Raw genomic sequence first — 21173 nt, 5'->3', positions numbered from 1 at the left:
AGCAAGTCTAACTAAGTGTTGCCGTAGGTCAGCGATGCGATTATTCACACCTGCTGCATAGCCCAGCAAGGCCACCGGGTGGTGACGGGTGGCAGGTATTTAGTAGGACCGGGCGGGTGGATTCCTACCCCACCTGCACTATTCTACCCCCGGTGCATGTAAAATCAATAGAGCAAATCCCGGATGTACCAGGAACTACTGTTCAATCCCTGATGGCACTATCGTGAGGGATATTGCGCGTCAGATGCAACAGGGCGAGCTTATTTTATGATGGTAGGTACTGACTCGTTGGTGCGCAATCTATATAAATAAAAATGCTTTGTTTGTTCTAAATCTTAAAACTCGAAAAGTTCTTCACTGATTGTTTTGAAATTTTGACAAAACGTTGCATTCTGATACGTGTGTTTTTATATACCTGTATTATATAAATGTCACATGTGACCTCTTAGGGTATTTTGTTCATTGCCTGCGACTGGTAAAAACTGGACGCAAAAGCAACACACACTATTTTTTCTCTATCTGCACAGACAGACTGAGCCACAGCAACGCGTGGCGGGGTACAGCTAGTAAATAATAAGAGACGATCAATACGCCGAACCCTCCTGGAATTGATGAAAGTAAGTCCCATTTAACGATGGCGGTAAACGAGATGTCAATTTTTAAACGATCGATCATTTGAAAAATGTTTAAAATTCATTCGAATTAATTTAATTGATTGAATTTTGTAGCAATTTTCCTATTTCGTGAGTGGTTTATTTACGTTTATTTCTTTCAGGACACCGATGAAATTCATTTCAGTCGGCATCGAAGAGTATATTATTTTGAACATTTGTATGTCAAGGGTTGAATTTGAATCAAATGCCAAAACGCACTCTAGAACAAATTGGGGTAATTACTTACCTACAACTGCCGTTTTTAATACGCATTTAAAAAAACAATCATTTTATCAACAATAACAATAAACAACAAGTTTTTGCATTTATGATTTTGAAAAATATTGATATTTAATATTATTTACGTAAGTAATAACTTACGAGAAAATTTGCCATACGATACACCATTTTGACAGAACACCGCATAATTCGCGTTTGTTTGTAGGCAGTGTAGAAAACATGAAATACATAATCGGCGTAATAGACAGTTATTCGAGATCGCTGGCCACGCACCCCTTCATTGTTAGGCGAAATCCTTTGTCATCCTAAACTCACCTGTAATAACCCAACCTGACCTAACACATAATACCCCAACCCAACCTAACCTAACCTATCCTAATCTAACATATAATAACCCAACCAAACCATACCTAACCTATAATAACCCAACCTAACCTATAATAACCCAACCTAACCTATCCTACTATAACCCAAAATCAGAAAAATGTGTAAATGAGTAAAAAGAATACGAGAATGGAACTCTTAGTAGATAATAGATTTGTGATAGCCGCAATGCTTATGTTAGGTTAAAAGGAAAAACAAATTAAAACTTGTACCAATAAAGACAGTATCGCAAAGTCCGCAACGCTCCTGTATTTGACACGGATGTTTGTACAGATGACAATCGGCGTAAATACATATTTACACAATTACGGAACCAATTCTAGGTTTGATTAAAACTCGATGGTTTCAAGTTCTACGCCACGGAGGTTGTTATATGCCCCACGTGAAAATGGCGTGGTCGTCGAAGACCTAATTATCGATTAAGGCTTTTAAAAGGTTATCTCAGCATCGCGACGCCAAACACGCGATTTTGTGAACCACGTAGTACTGGGACTACCAGAACTAGGGAACGTTACATCTGTCGGAAATAAATAAGCGTTTGTTTGCTGGCAAAGTGCCAGAACTTTTCATCTAGCGGGAGAAAACTAGGGTTATCTAGGTCTCTAGGAGAATGTGTATACCATTTAGAGAACTTTCACCGTTATCCGAGGTTGATCTTCAACCCAAAATCAATAGACGAAATTCCAGGGCTATCTATATACATAATAAACTTAACAATGTGGTTGTAAATTTCGCTGCGAATGATATGTCGAAAACAGTACAAATTGCTTGCATCGAGTTTAAAATTTGTCATTCGTTCTCAGAAAAGAAAATTCCAGTGGAAAAATAATACACCGTAAAACTTTTCTAATAACTGAACACACTTTATTCAAATTCGATGATCGTATATTTGTTGTCCCTTTCTCGCTGATAACAATGAGCACGCGTTTCCAAGACGAAATGCTGATTCTCAGTGACATTCAACAAGAACATCACTGTATATATATCTTAATTTTGTGTTGATTGGGTCAACTCTAACCCATAATATCAATGAGTAACGTTCCATCTGGCTTTTTAGTGATTGAACCTCAATAACTACATACTATTGGGAATTGACGCTATGATCAAATGATTTTTTTTGCTTAAACATAAAAACGTAATAATTTTCTAATTCACGGCTCAAATTGCCTTAGCAACTCAACAAGTCAATATTCTTAAATACGCAAACCGTGAAGTGGCACTCTAGATACAGTTTGTTTGTCAGATTTCTTACTAAACAATGCGTATTTTAAACAGCAAATAGCGTAAGCAGTATTAAAAAAAAAAAAAATCGTTGGAATTCTGTTAAAAAAAATCGAAACGAAAAAAGAATAGAGTCCAATTATTCGTGTATTGTGATGATAATTTATCATAAAAAAATATATACTGATAAAAATTAGGACGTGTTGTTTCATAGAATTTGAACAATTCATCGAATTTCAATGTTCATTTTCAAGTTCTGTTAAGGTTCTATTAAAGTTCTGATAAGGTTCTATTCAAGGTCTGTTGTTATATCATTATTGAACAGTTGTTTCATAAAACTGAAATAATAACAGAACTTGTTAAGAACCTTCAAAGAACTTGAAAATCAACATTGAATTTGATGAATCGTTCAAATTCTGTGAGACAACCCGTCATAAGTATTGAAAATGTTACGTGCGACACTACCAAGTAACTACATTATAGACTACTACAGCACAAAGACAATTCATCTTCCTAGATCCAATCATGTTCAAAATAGCATTGCTGATTTATTAAAATCCTGTTAAAAAACGTGATGACTTTCCATTCTCTAATCAAATATTAGTATATTCAGGATATATCGGAACACGTGTTTATGCAGCTACGATGATAAATATAATGACGAAATGCGAAAATTTTTATGAGCACGTGTTCCGACATCTTAACATATTCGTGTAGATCGTGGTTAAATTCGTGTAAGTCGTGGAAATCTATCAACTAATTTATTCAAGGCCTGCAGTCCCGTTTTTAACAGAAATACGAATAAATTGACCAGATTTTTAATAAATGAGCAATATTTTATATCAGTAAGTTTTCTCCGTGTAACTCCATAACTTCAAAACACAGATTTTTTTGGATCTTACATCTGCAATACATTTCAATCATAATACCCGAATATTTACAGGATTTAACTTTATTTATATAATATGCTTGTAACAAAAATTAAATTAAATGTAACAAAACACAGCAGGCCAAAGAAATTTAGGATCGAAAGACGAACTTCGAAGAAAAGTTCACATATTCAATATTACCATACAATAAAGAATTTTCAGTGAATATTACCAAACACCGAATAATATTAATAATAAGTCCAACTCCAGTGAAAAAATGGCAATATCCACAACTCTGGTCGCCAGAAGCGCTATTGAAGCATATTGACATTTCTTTCAATGGCGGCAAATTGAATTTATTTAGTTCTTGGTGGTGGTGTTTTGCGCTGTTTTTAAATTTAATAAAATTGATACAATTTTAAGAAGTTTTCTTAGTTGAGTTCTTTCCATGTTGCATTCTGTGGTCATGTCGAAGTTATAAAGCGTTGTCAATATTGATGTTCTCAATCTACAGGGTTTTCCAATAAGAGGTGTTATTTTGAATAGCCCGCTATTTCGGTAGATGTTACTTTTGAAGCTGTCATTTTTTGACATTTGACAAGTAGAAACTACGCCATTAATAAAAAATGGAACGATACACGCTTCAACAACGCATTGAAATTATTAAAATTCACTTGAGTGAATCAAATGCAAATCATCTTGAGTGATGAGGCCCATTTCCACCTCGGTGGCTTCGTCAATAAGCAAAATTGTCGCATCTGGGGCTCGGAAAACCCAAGAGTTATTGTTGAAAAGCCTCTCTATCCTCAACGTGTGACTGTTTGGTGCGATTTATGGTCCGGCGGAGTCATTGGACCTTACTTTTTCGAAAATGGGGCTGGAGCAATAGAATGGATTGCACTATCGAGAGATGATTAATGATTTTTTATGGCCAGAATCGGATGGTATTGATCTGGACATTTACTTTAAAAAAGACGGCGCTACGTGCCACACAAGCAACGAAACCATTGATCTTTTACGATTGAATATCAAAATAACACCTCTTATTGGAAAACTCTGTATTATTGAATACATTAAATTCAGTTTTGCGTATGTTTGTGCTCGCAAAACTCGAAAAGTAGTCGACCGATATCGCTGAATATTTCAAAGTTTGTTCTTATTAGTACTGATTTTTGTGTGTTTTTTTGGTTGGTTTGAATGCTAGAAGAAGTCGGGGACGTCCGAGGAATACTTAACGCAATATCTCTGCACCGTAATGAGATACAGAGTCGAATAAAGTCGATGTAATGTAGTTTTCTAGCAGTAATATTGTGGTATACAGTAGTGAATGGTGGAAGATTCGTTCTAGTTCTAGTTTTATTTTTACATATTAAACTTCATTAGAATGTATGGGAATGTCAGAAATTGGAGGCATTATTAACCCTTAAATGCATGATTTATTAAATTTTCTGGAAAAAAATATATTTTGTAGATATTTACATGCATATGCAAGGAAATATAAAGAATTTATTTTATTTGTAATTTTTTAATGATATTTATTAAAAAAAAATTGTTGCAAATTTACAACACCATGTATTTAATAAAAAATAATATGAACAATTTACGTATGAAAAAAAATAAAAAACCTAAAAAAAATTCTCAAAACTAATAAGTGTACCGGAAAAATACGAGTTATTACATAAAAGTATTGTATTATTGTATCTACTTACCTAAGAAAATCAAAATAATAACAGCAAAACCAAACTGTAATTCTAACCTCCAACCAATTTTCGAGAATCTTCACTTTGTTGAAGAAAAAGTGACATTTGACATTCGCGAAAGAAAAAAAGGTGATGCCACTCGATAAAATATATTACCGTGAACTTGATAATTCTAAAACGGCATGCATTAAGTATACACCAAAGAGTTAAAGGTGGTTTGAACGGTATGTTGCAGTTTTACAACAGTATGCATTTAAGGGTTTTAATATTATAGGGTATTTGATATTACACACCGGCAAATCAGCTGGACCCAACTTTCCAACGTTTTAAAAGTAAGTGGGAGAGACACGCTCTCTGGGAGACCAAAATGTCAAGAGTACGTTAAATTTAGCGAGAAATTATTTCCCTTTCGTTATTTGCGTAGGTATCAATCATAACAAAAACGAAAACAATAAAAGTTTTTTTTAGATTTCAATTATCGTCGTGATAACCGTAAAGCCATTTATTAGTTTGCGCGGTCTTTTCATACAAAACTGAAATTTTAATTTGAGGGCAAAATAACCTCAAATAAAATGCGCAATGATTAACAAATAATTTTTTTAATCTAAAGGTTAGGTAAAATCTAGTACGGATATGTTATTTCATATGAAAATGTCTAGTACAGATATGTTCTATCTTATGAAAATATCTAGTAAGGATGTGTTCTGTCTTATGAAAATGTCTAGTACGGATATGTTCTATCTTATGAAAATATCTAGTACGGATATCTATCATATGAAAATATCTAGTAAGGATATGTTCTATCTTATGAAAATATCTAGTAAGGATATGTTCTATCTTATGAAAATGTCTAGTACGGATATGTTCTATCTTATGAAAATGTCTAGTACGGATATGTTCTATCTTATGAAAATATCTAGTACGGATAACTATCATATGAAAATATCTAGTAAGGATATGTTTAATCTTATGAAAATGTCTAGTACGGATATGTTCTATCTTATGAAAATATCTAGTACGGATATGTTCTATCTTATGAAAATATCTAGTACGGATATGTTCTATCTTATGAAAATATCTAGTAAGGATATGTTCTATCTTATGAAAATGACTAGTACGGATATGTTCTATCTTATGAAAATATCTAGTACCAATATGTTCTATCTTATAATATCGCACCTCCGGTGCTAAACTGTCACTTATGCAAGTTTTGTCAAAATTGATCTGAGTATGAGAAAAAATAACTAATGTACCTCTTTACTTGGTGTGTCATCGTCGCTTGTATAGTGCGTATAATTTCCGCGTGAGGGCAGTTATGTCGTTATGGTTTTGGTGCAAATCTAACCTCCACTGGGAGAAACAACGTTTGATTGGTTAGTTGCGCGCGGCACCCCGCACGAATAGCAGTCTCCTGGAGCTACAACACCACAAAGGTAATTGTGACAATTCATTTTTATGATTTTGGAGCAATAACAACACTTAAGTTTGTTGTGACATTTTTTTCTTGATATAATAAAGATACTTGTGTACGTAGTGACATTGTTTCCCTAATCCTTATGTTTTATGGTATAAAGTTTTCGTTCGATTAACAATTGTGACAATGTTACATGACAGGTTCAAGTTACATCAGGAAGAAAAAAATTTACGTAGACTTGATAAAGACAGGGATATGAAAAGTGTCATGAACCTGACACCAACACAATTGTTTTCATCTATGACTTACAAGCAGTGTTACCCTGTCCTGTTGGCAAATCAAGCTCTTTTTACTACAAATCGAGACTAAATTGTTATAATTTAACAATGTCTAATGCAAAAAAGAAAGAAACAACCTGTTATTTTTGGCACGAAGGCTTGGGCAATAGAGGAGCCATAGAAATAGGATCGTGTGTGTATACCCGGAGCAGATTGCACTTGAAAGTCATGGCTGCGATATAATTATTTACTCGGACAATTGCTGTGGCCAACAAAAGAACAGGGTTGTGTTTGCGATGTACTATTATGCAGTCAGTAAGTTTGACATTAATTCCATTCAACATAACTTTTTGATTCGAGGTCATACGCAAAACGAAGGCGACGTAGCGCATTCGGTTATTGAAAAAGCTGTAACAAGAGCAAAAAATGCTGGATCTATTAATGTACCCGACCAATACATTTTACTGATTCGTGGGGCGAAGAAGACTGGTAAACCATTTGTGGTAAAAGAAATGAATTACGATGATTTCTTTGATTTGAAGTCACTTGAGGAAAACATGAAGTTCAATATAGCAAAAAATTTAAACGGAGATGTAATCAAAACTGGTGATATTAAATGCATTAAATTCACAAAGAATTGTGAAAATTACCAATATCGAACAACTTACAAAACTGAAAACTGGGAGGAAGCAAAAGCTATAATTCAACCAAGAGGAAAAAAAGTGGGTGTGTCAAGCCTACGCAAGACAGAAGTGAAACTTCTAGTTTCAGCTGATGCTTGGCGTGGCGCAGTTCGCTGGTGTCTGAGAGAGAGGAAAGAAGAGAAGAGAGAGAACGTTCGTGAGCGGCTCCCCCACCTCAACAAGGTTTCACTTCAAAAATGCCACAGCCGAGAATCGAACCTCGCTTAACCGATTGAAAGCCAACCACGCTGAGCACCAACTGTAAGCAAAGCCGCATAAATTGATTATATTATGTAGGTTCTGAAAATATGAGAGCTTGTTATGTTTTATAATGTTACCTACATCACACCCAAAATATAATATATTTTTAAAAATAATGTACAATGTACAGAAATAGAATCCCACACAAGATCGCGTAGTGCGCTCTAGCGAACGGATATTTTATCAGAGGGAGATAGTTTTAATTTTTTTTTCTGTAAATTATTACATATTATCAAAATAAATAAATTAATTAAATAAATGTAATACAATTATCATAATATACGGATTAGATAATAATTTTAATCCAACACAATAACGCAAAGCGCGCTCTAGCGGAGTAATGTTTTATCACAGTGAGATAAGTGTTTTTATTATTTTGCAATATTATTTTCTTTTAAAAAATGTTCTGACCTACTAAAAAATAAGATATTGAATGAAAAAGGCGTTAAAAACAAAAAAATAATGTGCGATGGCCGAGAATCGAACTCGGATCAACTGCTTGGAAGTCAACTATGCTGACCATTACACCACCAACGCCAGTTGTCGAGATGAGCTAAGAAGCATTTATATGTTACTTCAAAACTTTGACTAGATCAAATGAACTTTAATCGGTGGTGGGGGTACCCGCATTTTCGTTTCGGTCATGAGTCGGTTTTACTCCGGTCCTAGAAATTGCATGACGCGCGTAAAGAAGTTTCACTTCAAAAAATTTACGCGGAAGTAGAGGCAACGCCCAAAGAATAGATGAAATTCCCTTCAAGCAAGCATATACTTCAAAAATACCAATTAGAGAACGCAAAAAGCGTGATTTATTAGATTTATAGCAATTAGTGGAGGCAAATATCATACCAAGATACTATGAAAGTTTCTACAATGATCTCATTTCATTTTTTGTACTTCTAACATTCTATAAAGTCACATTTCCACTTGCAAGGAAAACAAGTTTATTGAAACCGCAGTGTTAAAGACTCCCTGATTTTCTTGGGAATGTAACAATAAATTAAAGGTTTTTGATTTTTTAAGAGTACCCAATTAGTACAAAATTAATGCTAATTAAAATAATAATAATAAGTAAAAGAAATTATTCCGTAATTATAGTATTTAAATAGGTACAATACGTGACCGATGACTGATTTAATATGAAACGTCGCTGAAAACCGTTCGTAAAATGGTAAGAAGACTGAGATTAAAAAGTCTGATTAATAGTAAAGTTCTATATGTAGAATTAAGAAAGTTTGTTATACTGCTTTGATTTTTTAATTAATAAAACTTTATAAAAGTATGATATCGTGTTTTGATTGTTATGACACAATTGCCTGATAAATTGTTTTCTAGTGCCATAACGTCACTTCTGGGAGGGTTGTAAATTTAAAATGTTTTTATTTTTTTATTACAAAGTTGTGAGACGTTTGCTTTTACTTTGATATGAAGTTTAAAGTTGTAGTTTAAATAATTACCAGTTCATTTTTTAGACAAGAAGAACTATACATCATAATAGGATGTCGAATTTTCAAACGCTTCTCCTGAAAAATTACATTATTTGCATAAGTGACAGTTTAGCACCGGAGGTGCGATATGTCAACTCGGCCACCGACCGGTCTCATATATACGTATAGGTCATTAAGAATTTGATTTTTCATGATTTTAGTGGCAACTTTGGATTTTTAATTTTTGAACACGTTTAGGTAAAGGGTTTACAGTCTAGGCAGACGGTGTGCGTGGGTTAGTGTAAAGGTTAGGTTAGGTTCCACGTAAGAGTGCCCACCAAACCAGACAAAACCACACATAAAACATACCTCAATGCAGCACTAACTCAAAGCGAAACACATTCATTCACCGCGCTTTATACATTTTAAAGATTATTTCATAGAGGGAATTCGATTTATTCAACTTAGCACCTCACAACTTTAAACCTAAAATTAATAAATGACGTTCGCACAATACATATTTCTCTGCAGACTATATCCAACTCCTTCCCCTCCCTCCCACCACCACATTCCCCATAGGCAGGCTATTGTAACTATTTTTCTTTTATAATCACTTATAATGAAGAAACACCAGAGAAAGCATATTATGTGTTTTATAAAGTGTTGGTTTTGCTAATAAAATTACCTCCTGGTAGAACTCCCGGTGCGGCTGTTGCTGCAGGTGGGGCCGCATGAAGTTCTTGCGCGAGTAGAAGACGTTCTCGACGCGCGCGTGTCCGGCGATCTCCGCTGCCAGCGTCTGCAGCCCGCGCAAACACAGCAGCGGGGTCGTCGTGCCGCACGTCTTCAGAATCCAGCGCCGAGAAGACACGAACATGCTGCTCTCGCTAGAGACAATGAAAACTCTATCTGAACATATATACATACTCACTAAAAATAGCATCATTTTTTCATCACCACAGTGGTTCTACATAAGAATATACAGGGTGTATCGGCACGTACCCGACAAACTTTAACCAGCTTTTCCTTAGCACATTTGGAGTAAAACATGTTATGGGCACTTTGCTGTCCGGTAACATTTTTTTTTAATTAAAAACAAAAAATTATAAAAAAATCCACACTCCGTCACTGTCATTGGCATTGTTTCTCGTGTTCAACAGCTGTTATTAGCAAGTGTGTCAAAAAGCGTCTTGGCTCTTTCATACACACTAAATAATAATAGTTAAAAATGAGACGAATGGTGCCATGCCATTTCGTTGTGATTGTAAAAGCGCGCCAATGTAGGTACGTACGTATATTATTCAACGAAACTCGAATAAAATATTGCCAGATGGGTTTTCAAACTGTGACAAAGTATAAAACAGTGGTGACATGTGGTGAAAATATGAATGGTAAATTTTTTATTAAAAAAAATGTTGCCGGACAGCAAAGTGCCCATAACATTTTTTACTCCAAATGTGGTAAGGAATAGCTGGTTAAAGTTTGTCGGGTACGTGCCGATACACCCTGTGTACAGGAGACTCGAGGAAAATAATTTCCCTCAGGGCCTGTGACGTATTTGGGGATGCTGTATGGAAGGTGTTTTTAAGGAAAGGATGGAGGGGGACTTCTTTGAAGGAAAAATGTATGAGGAGTGGGTTAGGAATCTAGGGATTAGCGTATCCAGGAGAGACGGACGAATGATCTATCCCTCCCACTGCGGCGCAAGGCGATTGGTCAAGGGAGACAAAGGGTCTCATCAAACCAGCCTCTCCCGATCTAAATATCGAATATGAACGGCCCGCTAAAGTATGTCCATTGGGATCATCTAAATGCACAAATAGGGTATTTTCACAGCTTTTGTATTGTTAAAAATGAAAGAAAAGAATTACTATAATAACCGCATTTTATTTTTTATGTGTTCAGGAATACATTTTTATAACGATTTTAAACATGCCACTTTTGATTTGTCGCCAAAACTTTCGTTTTTGTTCGTGCATATGGCGTTGGTGACGTCACGCCGCCAGTAGCGATTTCTACGTCATAATAACGTTGTAGTCAGTTTAAGCCATTAATAATGTTTGGAACACGTGCATTTGCCTCGATAGAGTATATCATGACGATATGCGAAAATATTCGGATTTCGTTAATGTTCCGACAGCGTGATAATATATTCGTAATTTACTAAGTTTATCAGAGAACCTGTTAATTCATTTTTAATTACAGCAATCACGTTTTTAACTGGACTATCAATAATTTGTATAGATTCTGAATAATATTTGCAATACTCATTATATTATTTGTAGTAGGTACACCAAATGCAAAAAAAAACTCATGTTTGGCATAAACACTGAGCAAATGACGTCTGGAACACTCAGAGGGAATGTGGCAAACTATTCTTATCAACACGATGCGCAAAAAATGGCTCAATAAAAGAAAACTGGGAAATCCTCGGGATAAAATACTTACACTAGTAAAGGTTTATAGCAAACCGTGCGGAAAATATTAAAAAGGCACGTACAAGTGTGAATCGAGTTGAAGATAACAGTGTTAATGGTTTATCTTTTTTCTGAGCGGCGCAGTTTCTCAAGTACTAGTTTCATAATAATTGACGCCTCTAAACCACTAAATACACGAGACTAAACGTTGACACATAAATAAGACCCACGTAATGCAAAGGGTAAGAGTATTATTCAATGAAGCATAACATTAATTCTTTTCTAAACATCGCAGTTTTCCGGTTGCTCGTGTAAAATTTAACATTACTTCACAGTTGGATACACGAGACAATTAAATGAGTAGCGCAATGGCAAGTAACCAAAATAAACCGAGTACAAAGGTGTGTTTACAAGTTTGATGAATTAAAATTGCAAGTTGCAGTTGAACCGCGCATTGCGGTAAAGTGCCTCGTCAGCTGTGAGCTTGGAAGATCGCGGAAAAGCGTCATGTATTACCGACCAGAAAAATAGGCGCGTCGCGTCGGTCGGCGTACCTAGTTGGAATTTGGCAAGCCGCCAGTGAATATGTACGTCACGTGACTGTCACGGAACGTAATCGTACCCGACACGTCATTGCAGCTAGTACAACAACAGTCAACACACACTGTTTGTATACAATTTATACAACATTCAAGGTACATTAAAGTAACCCCCAAAGTTGCTGCACGCTAAGCAGCACGTAAGAATAATAATAGAAAGTTTGAATGCGGTTTCGACGTCTAGTGGTGTACCTATACTCTGTTCACAGAGAAGGAACCAATTTAAAAATAAATGTGAATATTTATTATTTATAGTACAACTAGGTATTAATTTTACCGGTCCTACCATGATAAAACAAGATTGAAACAACAGTCAATAGGCCAGTGCAATTAGCGATTCGCGATCGAAGTAATTCCGGTAGTCCCAATTTTTTTATATGTTATATAAACTGATCCCCTGATGTAAAATCTGATTTTCCGACCTTGGCGCACCTGTGCTCGCGCCGCCATTTTGAAAAAACTGGCCAAAATCGGGCCAAAATCTAGTTATTCCCAAATATCTCATTTCCAATGCAAATTTCGGCTAAAATATTTTAACAAGTATAATATAACATAAAATAACCTACAACTTTTGTAAATAAAAATTTCTTCTATCTCTAATAGGTACCGAGGTAGAAAGTCGTAAAGGTGCGTATATTTTTGAAAAAACAAGTTTTTTGCGCGACTAGGTTTGGTTTTTTATAAATACCTCGTTTCCAGTACAATTTTGTGAAAAATTTATTGATAATAATTTTGTAGAAAATAAAATTCCGTTAAAGAAATAGGTATATAATTTATATTTTTTATCTCTATTACGTATCCAAACTCTAATCCACCAAAACCAGGCCAAAAATTGAAACTGAGGTTAGGTGTTTTAAACTTGGCATTCCTTGATTTTATTTTTCTTTAACAATTATTGTTCTAAGAACATATACGTTGACAACAATCGTCATGCCTGTGTCAGACCTAGCTATAAATATAGTAGATAGACTATTTCAGCATATCGGTCGCCATACATTCCCAATGGGAAGACCACTAAAATAGGCCAAGCCACTACATTTGTGCTCGCAGCTTGGTCTGACATGCCTATCAACGTAATCACAACATACATTTAAGATTATTAATACAATTAAGATGATAAGGTACTTAAAAAAGATAAAAAATTGGTATTTTCGTAAAATTAACATTTATTGACATTCTTTTCTTTATTAGTTAAGTTGTCAGCATAACAAAAAATAAAATTAATGGTAGATCAGTTTAGACAGAAGTACGAGCCCTTGACTATAGTTTCTTACTTCTGGCCCTGAATAGCTTCTTCATCTGTCTTATCACCCAAATTTGTGGCGACTGGGTCATCATATTCCTGTCATCGTCATCAACGAAGGCTTCTACAGCATTCTCGCAGGAGTTGCCATTGCAATGAATGCAGAGTAGGGAACATTTCAAACCCGACTTTCTGCAGGTGCACTTTCCAGCGCAACCTTTTTTACATTGACATGATATGAAGTTCAGCAAGGCCTGAGGTGCAGCTTCCTTCAACATTGTTACTGGAGTAAGTAACCCAACAGCATCCTTTTTCCACCCCTATTCAGTCGGATCTTTATCGTGATCAAGCCAAGTCTGCACTTGCAAGTATGTTCTTGAAGCGTGTTGCTGGACTGCATCTTTGGTGGGTGGTAGCCTGGATAAATTGAATTTGTTCTTTTTTACTCCTTTGACGAAAATGATGTACCTTTAATTTTCCAAATTTGATTTCTCGTTGCAGCCATACAAAAGTGCAAATAGTTGTTCGGCAGCCAAAGTGATTGTTTCTGTCTTTGCTTTTGGGTCTTGAAATACACGAACAAGTGCATTCACTGAGTGGTTCTTGAGAAGAATATTACAAAATTTGTGTTTGCCTTGACCGAACGGAGCTCCAGTTGTATCGCAACCACTTATGGCATGAAGTAATAAAATGTTTTCAACTATTTCAATGTGTTTAAAACATTTTTTCGAGTACAACGCGTTAGAACTTTTTGGTAATATACGTTGAGAGGTGAGAGAGCTGTGAGGAGTACCAGCAGATCAATATCCTGACCAACGATTATGACTACATCATGTTGAGATGACAACGAATTTGCTGTGTTCACTATGAGAACGTCAGCATCCTCTTCAGCTTGTACTGTCGTTATGTGGGATCGTGCAAATGAGGTTCTGAGTAGGGAAATAAAACGAGACTTGTTCTTCTCATTTCCCAGAAACTTTTCCTGTGGCACTTGTGGGTGCATGCTTTCAAAAAACAAAACTTCAGCAGAAGTTGTAACTCTGGCACGCCGTGCTTTTTCCACCCCTTTAGTGCTTTTTTTCCCCATAGAATCTGGGTATCCATCGAATACCACTACTGCATTGGATCCATAGTGATTTTGTACATATCTGACATATTGCTGGAAAATTACTGAAAAAAGTTGAGCACGAGCCCCATACAACTTTGTGCAGTAAATATCCTCCATCAATTACCTGTATTTTACTGCTTCCCAGTTCTCTATTATTTGGTAGAGGGTTTAATGATGAATAAAATATAGACTTCGTTCTTTTGCGCATGCCTTCTTCTGAGAAAAGAGACAGTGGTACAGGAGAGAGTTCATATTGAAAATATTATTTAAGTTCACTTTCAGACTTTTTGGCAATACACATACGATGGAATAGCATTAATGGATCTATTGACATAGTCACACCCTGATTTTTGACACTGCTGGTCACCGCCGCAAGAGAAACTATTGCATCATTACGTTTTAAGTGTAGGTTTCCAAAGTTTTTGTTGATAACTTTAGACATAGCTAATTTCCCCATCTTTTCAGCCATGTGACAAGTGACTTTGCTATCCCCGATTGTGCCACTGCTAATAGATATAATCACGTTTGTTTTAGGAAATGGTTCATGGCAAGCAAACCAATCAATGAGAGTTTGAACGTCTCGATCATCCCTCTTAATTCTTGCAGGCCTCATCTCTACATGTTGCTCTGACGTTCCTGATTCAATCCCACAAAATGACTCGATACCCTCACAAATGTTATGCAGATAAACGAATCCAGCAGTCCAACGAAGGATGGAACTGTCTGTGATTCCCCGTCCTTGGGTCAAACCTCCAGATGTTTTCATCGATCTCATCAGAGTTTGTTCGATGGTCATGTCAGACCAAATCCCTGACCAAAATTTATGAGACCGTCGGATCGTAAAGTAGCCCTCTTTTGTAAATCTTTCATACTCGATTGCACTGTATCATTTCGAACTGAACGCTGCTGTGACACTGACGCTGTCAAGCTCCGCTCCAGGCTCAAGACGTGACATTCGGCAACTGAAGGGAACCGGAGGGGAGGAGTAGAAAGGTGGGGGGTAGCCTCCCCATACCGAAGTGCCCTCTAGTAAATTTATAGATGTTTGTATTTTAAAATGCCAAAAAAAAATCTAATAACGTGATAATAAACCGTGATAGATTTTCTGTGCGTACCTACCTGGATTTGTTTATTCTTTATATCGGTAAAAAACTATATAAACATAAAAACGGCACAGCTTTTTTTGAAATTTTATGTTCTACATAATTGGTATCAATAAAATTTTCATGAAATTCCACTGGAAACGAGGTATTTATAAAAAACCAAACTTAGTCGCGCAAAAACCTTATTTTTTTCAAAAATATACGTACCTTTACGACTTTCTACCTCGGTACCTATTAGAGATAGAAGAAATTTTTATTTACAAAAGTTGTAGGTTATTTTATGTTCTATTATACTTGTTAAGATACTTTAGCCGAAATTTGCATTGGAAATGAGATATTTGGGAAAAACTAGATTTTTGCCCGATTTCGGCCAGTTTTTTCAAAATGGCGGCGCGAGCACAGGGGCGCCAAGGTCGGAAAATCAGATTTTACATCAGGGGATCAGTTTATATAACATATAAAAAAATTGGGACTACCGGAATTACTTCGATCGCGACCCCCTTTTTGGCGCTAATTGCACTGGCCTACAAAGGAGAGTTAAAATTAAGCGTACCTAACTTAATCAAACCTAACCCAACCCAGATTAACCTATTTTTACCGGTTACCGATGTTAAAATTCACCCCTTACTGGCACTTGCAATATATCTTCAATTTATATTAAGATTTGGATTTGCTTTACACATCTACAGTTTTATTCCGAGGTTGATGAAATTTTGCACACTTAACCTTCAAAACGAGAGGAAGGTCACTGCCCGGGCAAAGCATGACATTATCTGGTTTATTTATACATCAAGTACTGTAATCCGGAAATAATACAAGGCATGAGAAAGCGAAGTGAATAATATTAAGAAAGGGACGCTTAGATGATTTGGACATGTGGAAGCAGTGCCATGAGAGTATTTATGACGCAGAAGTGAAAAAGCCGGGGATCCCGAGGAAGATATGGTACGATCAAGTGAATCAAATTGTTGAGTCGGGCCACGTTAAAAGTCAGAATAACAGAAGGATACGTAAGAGGCGATATATGAATGTGAATGAAACAACGGGTGTGTGCAACAAATACAGAATCGTGCCATGTATGTAAAAATGCCTACCTCTCCGGTAGTTAGTTATACAGTAATGATTATTGTATCACGTATTGCGATTTACGAGAGTCTGTGATTTCCTACTGCCAACCCCAAATATTCATGATTCATGCGAAAGAAAGAATTATATAATTGAATCATTCACAATGAAGCGCTGCATTTTCGAATTATTACAAAACGAAGAATTCTCAAACATTATCAATTCTCAATACGAATTATAAATTCTTAATACTATATTAATACGAATTATCAATTCTCAATACCACATTAATACGAATTATCTATATTAAAACGAATTATCAATTCTCAATACCACATGAATACGAATTATCAATTATCAATTCTCAATACTATATTAATACGAATTATCAATTCTCAATAATTATTTTACAAGCAATAATTATTCGCCTGAAACACTCATCCACATTGAAAAATCTCAATACTATATTAATACGAATTATCCATTCTCAATACTATAATAGAGGAAAATGAGCGATAGTCACAATAGCTGGGCCGGTCTGTGTATACGCGGAGTCGCTGACGGGGTATAAAGAGCGCCCAAGACAAAGGCGAATAACAATCCATGAAAGATAACAAAACAAGTCCGTGATATGATATTATGAACAAACGAGTTTCTCTTTACAGACGTTAAATTGCACGAAGTCAAAACCTGCCGATAATTGAAATATAAATATATTTCTAATAATCGACCAGCGACTTCGATTAAGGTTTCTTACAGAAATTTTCACCCAATTTCCAAGCAGCGCCTTCTTTAAAATACATCTCTTTGAATTTCACTTTCGTTTTCGTGAATGAATGCAAATCTCGTTAGTGGAAATTAACCCACTTCCTACATCCGATCGAACTAAAAATCGGCAGGTTTCTACGCATTTCTCTGAAATTCGATGACATTACAGCAGTTAATATACGCAGTAAATTTGGGTCTTATCCAATCGGGATTTGTCTTGGTTTTCAGATTTGTCGACTCCAGTTCCTGGGTAGGAAGTCTCAATCCTCAGCAAAACCATATTTTTAAATGTTTAAGTTTTAAAAGACATTTTAAAATAGACGTATGAATTATACAGGATTTTCCAATAAGAGGTGTTATATTGATATTCAATCGTAAAAGATCAATGGTTTCGTTGCTTGTGTTGCACGTAGCACCGTCTCGTTGAAAGTAAACGTTGTCCAGATCAATACCATAAAAATCATTAATCATCTCTCGATAGCGCAATCCATTCACAGTAACTGTTGCTCCAGCCTCATTTTCGAAAAAGTAAGGTCTAATGACTCCGCCGGACCATAAACCGCGCCAAACAGTCACACGTTGAGGATAGAGAGGCTTTTCAACAATAACTCTTGGGTTTTCCGAGCGCCAGATGCGACAATTTTGCTTGTTGACGAAGCCCCCGAGGTGGAAATGGGCCTCATTACTCAAGATGATTTGCATTTGATTCACTCAAGTGAATTTTAATAATTTCAATGCGTTGTTGAAGCGTGTATCGTTCCATTTTTATTAATGGCGTATTTTCTACTTGTCAAATGTCAAAAAATTATAGCTTTAAAAGTAACATCTACCGAAATAGCGGGCTATTCAAAATAACACCTCTTATTGGAAAACCCTGTAGTAAAAAAACTTTTACCATTTATAATTTTTTTTTTTTAGAGGTTGATTTTTTTTACATTTAAAAGGTCCTCGTTAGGCGCCCGTCCTAGTTCCGATTCCGCTTTCTATTAAATTGTGATCCGCTAACAAGCATAACAATATGGAATTTGTGCTTTTCTGTTGATCTAAAATAGGTCAAAAGTCGAAACGGACCTGCCAGAATCGGCATTTAACGGGGACTTTTCCACATGTAAGAAAATAAATAATGGAGCTGATTTTGCGAAATACCCCGATGCTGGACCACAAATTCTTTCTGAAGATTTGAAACATATAAAAATTAAAAAAAAAACACGAATAATTGATTTGCTTTGAATTTAAATGTCACATCATTTTAAAAATTGGAATCCGTTATGCGAAGAATTCAGACAAGCGTTAAAGTTCCTACCTTTAACATAATATTTTATTATTTAAAAAATTAAACTGATTTTCCGAAAATTAACAATTCAGATTTTCCCGTAGTTTTTTTCAATGTTTTATTTTATTTAGTTTTACGCCCAGCCGGGCTTTTACATTAGTTGCCCGTGATAAATCACAGTATGTGTGTGACTTGACTTACCAAGTAGTAAGTAGGCAGCGGCTTGTGACTTATGAGCGTGATAGTGTTATGTTCGAAAAATTCGTTATTAGTGATGTTTAGCCCAAAACAATTCGTTTTTGTATGAAGATTTTCAGTTAAATTTAGTTTGGCAGTGCACTGCACAGATTTCCTGAATCTTTATACCAAAAACTGAATTTTCGATAAAAAAAAACCTTTTCGGGTACAACAACATCGATAAAGCCATTTTTTTAAATATTAGCACTCTAGCACACCCACGGGCCGCCACTGTTAGTTACCAAGATGAAAACTAAAAACATCTCCTAGATAAAAATCACTCACTTGGGATAATAATAAACCAACTCCGTTAGACGTACAAAATAAAGGCCGTAAACTGAATCTTTTAGAGCAGGTAGAAATTAACAAAAACTCTAATAATCCGAAAGCTATTCTAATTAATGAACAAACAAATACAATTCGTTCACCCCTACTAGATATCTTCAAACCTAGTGCAAATATGAGTGCACTATGAAGTACTTAATTATGCTATTAAAATAACCCTATGAGTCATCGTTTGCGAATGACTAACATAAAGACATTCAGTCAAATTTAAACATTACACTAATTGGGGAAACTTTACTGGGGTAAAAACCATTAATAATTTCTAACATTTTACTCAGAAATCAATTAAGAAATCAGTAATTGAAATTAAAATACCTATATACAAATAATATAAATGTATCGTCTGTAAGTGGGCTACCCATAGTTTGATAATGCCTTCAGAGGGCGAAACAGCTGTCACGCGTAATAATAGTTACACAGCAGAACTTATTTAAAAATAAACTGTTTTTATAAACCCAATAACAATATTATTGAATACATAAAAAAATAAAAATAATATATTATTTTACGAGACTTGCCAGGATTTTAAAAGATTATTTTATTTTTATTTTCTTCCAGTTCCAATTTTGAAAATATCGCCCTGGTGAAAAATCACCATTCAAAATTGAAAATTTAGTTGGAATGGTTTTAGGCATGTTTATTGACCAGATCTGAATAGTCAGGTATTTATCCACCTTTCTCCTCCCCATCCCTAAGTTATCTTCCTCTATACCTTCAGCCTCACAGCATATTTGGTACATGTGTTTTGTATATGATACAATTATTTAAATAAGAGCGGTTTCCAAAAGACAAAACAAAATTTGAAGATATACAAAACAAAAAATCAACATTCCACTAAAATATTACTGAGCGAATTTTCAACGAGCCTGGCGACAAAGTCAAGGAAATAGAAAATCATAAAATAATAATTATATTACTAGACGGCTTGTCTACTGTGTTTGGCCTGTACGGTACAAAGGACAGAGTACAGCCTCATATCTGAGAAGTGAATCATCTGATCTAATAGGCTTGAAGATAAGTAAGGTACACAATTACATCACAGTTACTGAAATAAATTTCGGCTTGAAAAATAATCGCCGCACGCTTTCAGCACGCAAGAAGTGAAAGGCATTTTCAAATAAGGCTATGAAGTAGCGATGAGTCGTTTATGAGCGAGCCGCACAATTGAGCTCTTTTTGATGAGCCGTATTCGTGCGACTCCCGGTAAATCGTACCATGGTTCAATTGAACGGTTAACAAAAACACTCGAGTCGTTTTTCAGGAAGCCGAAAATGATTGGTTAGTTATAATTGTGAGAATTAAATTTAATGAATAATAAATAATTACTGATAATAATTATATTAAGTTAATCATAAAAGTGAAATCTATAAATAAGAAATTGAAAAAATAAGTTGGAGGTATTATTAATATTACTAGCTGTACCCCGCCACGCGTTGATATGGCTCAGTATGTCTTTACAGATAGATTAACAATAGCGCGTGTTGCTTTTAAGTCCAACAGATGGCGATTTAAAAATATATAGACATATAAAAACACACGCGTATTCGAATGCAAGTTGTGTAAAAAAATTCAAAGTAATCGTTAAAAAACTTTCGGAGATTAAAGATTTTGAACAAACGAACATTAATATTTTTATTTATCCGTATAGATAGATTGGGATTTGATTAAATGCACAAATAAAAATATTAGTAAGTTTTAGTGTATATTTTTAATATATTTTTGACTACATATTATAAACAGGATATTAGAATTGTAAGTATCTTTGGTTAGTACCAGTATGTAGTGTACTCGCGAAAAGACATCTAAATAAATATCGTTATCTATCTGTCAATAAGTAACTTCATAAAATGTATATCTTTGACAGGGGAATTTGTGAGTATTATTT

General features: G+C 35.2%; 1 protein-coding gene across 2 annotated transcripts in view; it reads right to left on the bottom strand.

The window, feature by feature from the left end:
* The window catches only part of SamDC (S-adenosylmethionine decarboxylase), a 67012-nt gene that overhangs the window by 13890 nt on the left and 31949 nt on the right, over positions 1 to 21173 (bottom strand). For both annotated transcript variants that reach the window (XM_089646692.1, XM_089646757.1), the window contains exon 3: positions 9816 to 10017. In XM_089646692.1, coding sequence (XP_089502818.1) covers positions 9816 to 10017 — 202 coding nt within the window. The remainder of the gene's footprint in view (positions 1 to 9815; positions 10018 to 21173) is intronic.

Source organism: Hesperophylax consimilis, chromosome 1, assembly GCF_061612785.1.
Source record: "Hesperophylax consimilis isolate HC1 chromosome 1, BYU_Hcon_1.0, whole genome shotgun sequence".
NCBI lineage: Eukaryota > Metazoa > Arthropoda > Insecta > Trichoptera > Limnephilidae > Hesperophylax > Hesperophylax consimilis.
This window is presented reverse-complemented; position numbering and strand designations above follow the sequence as displayed.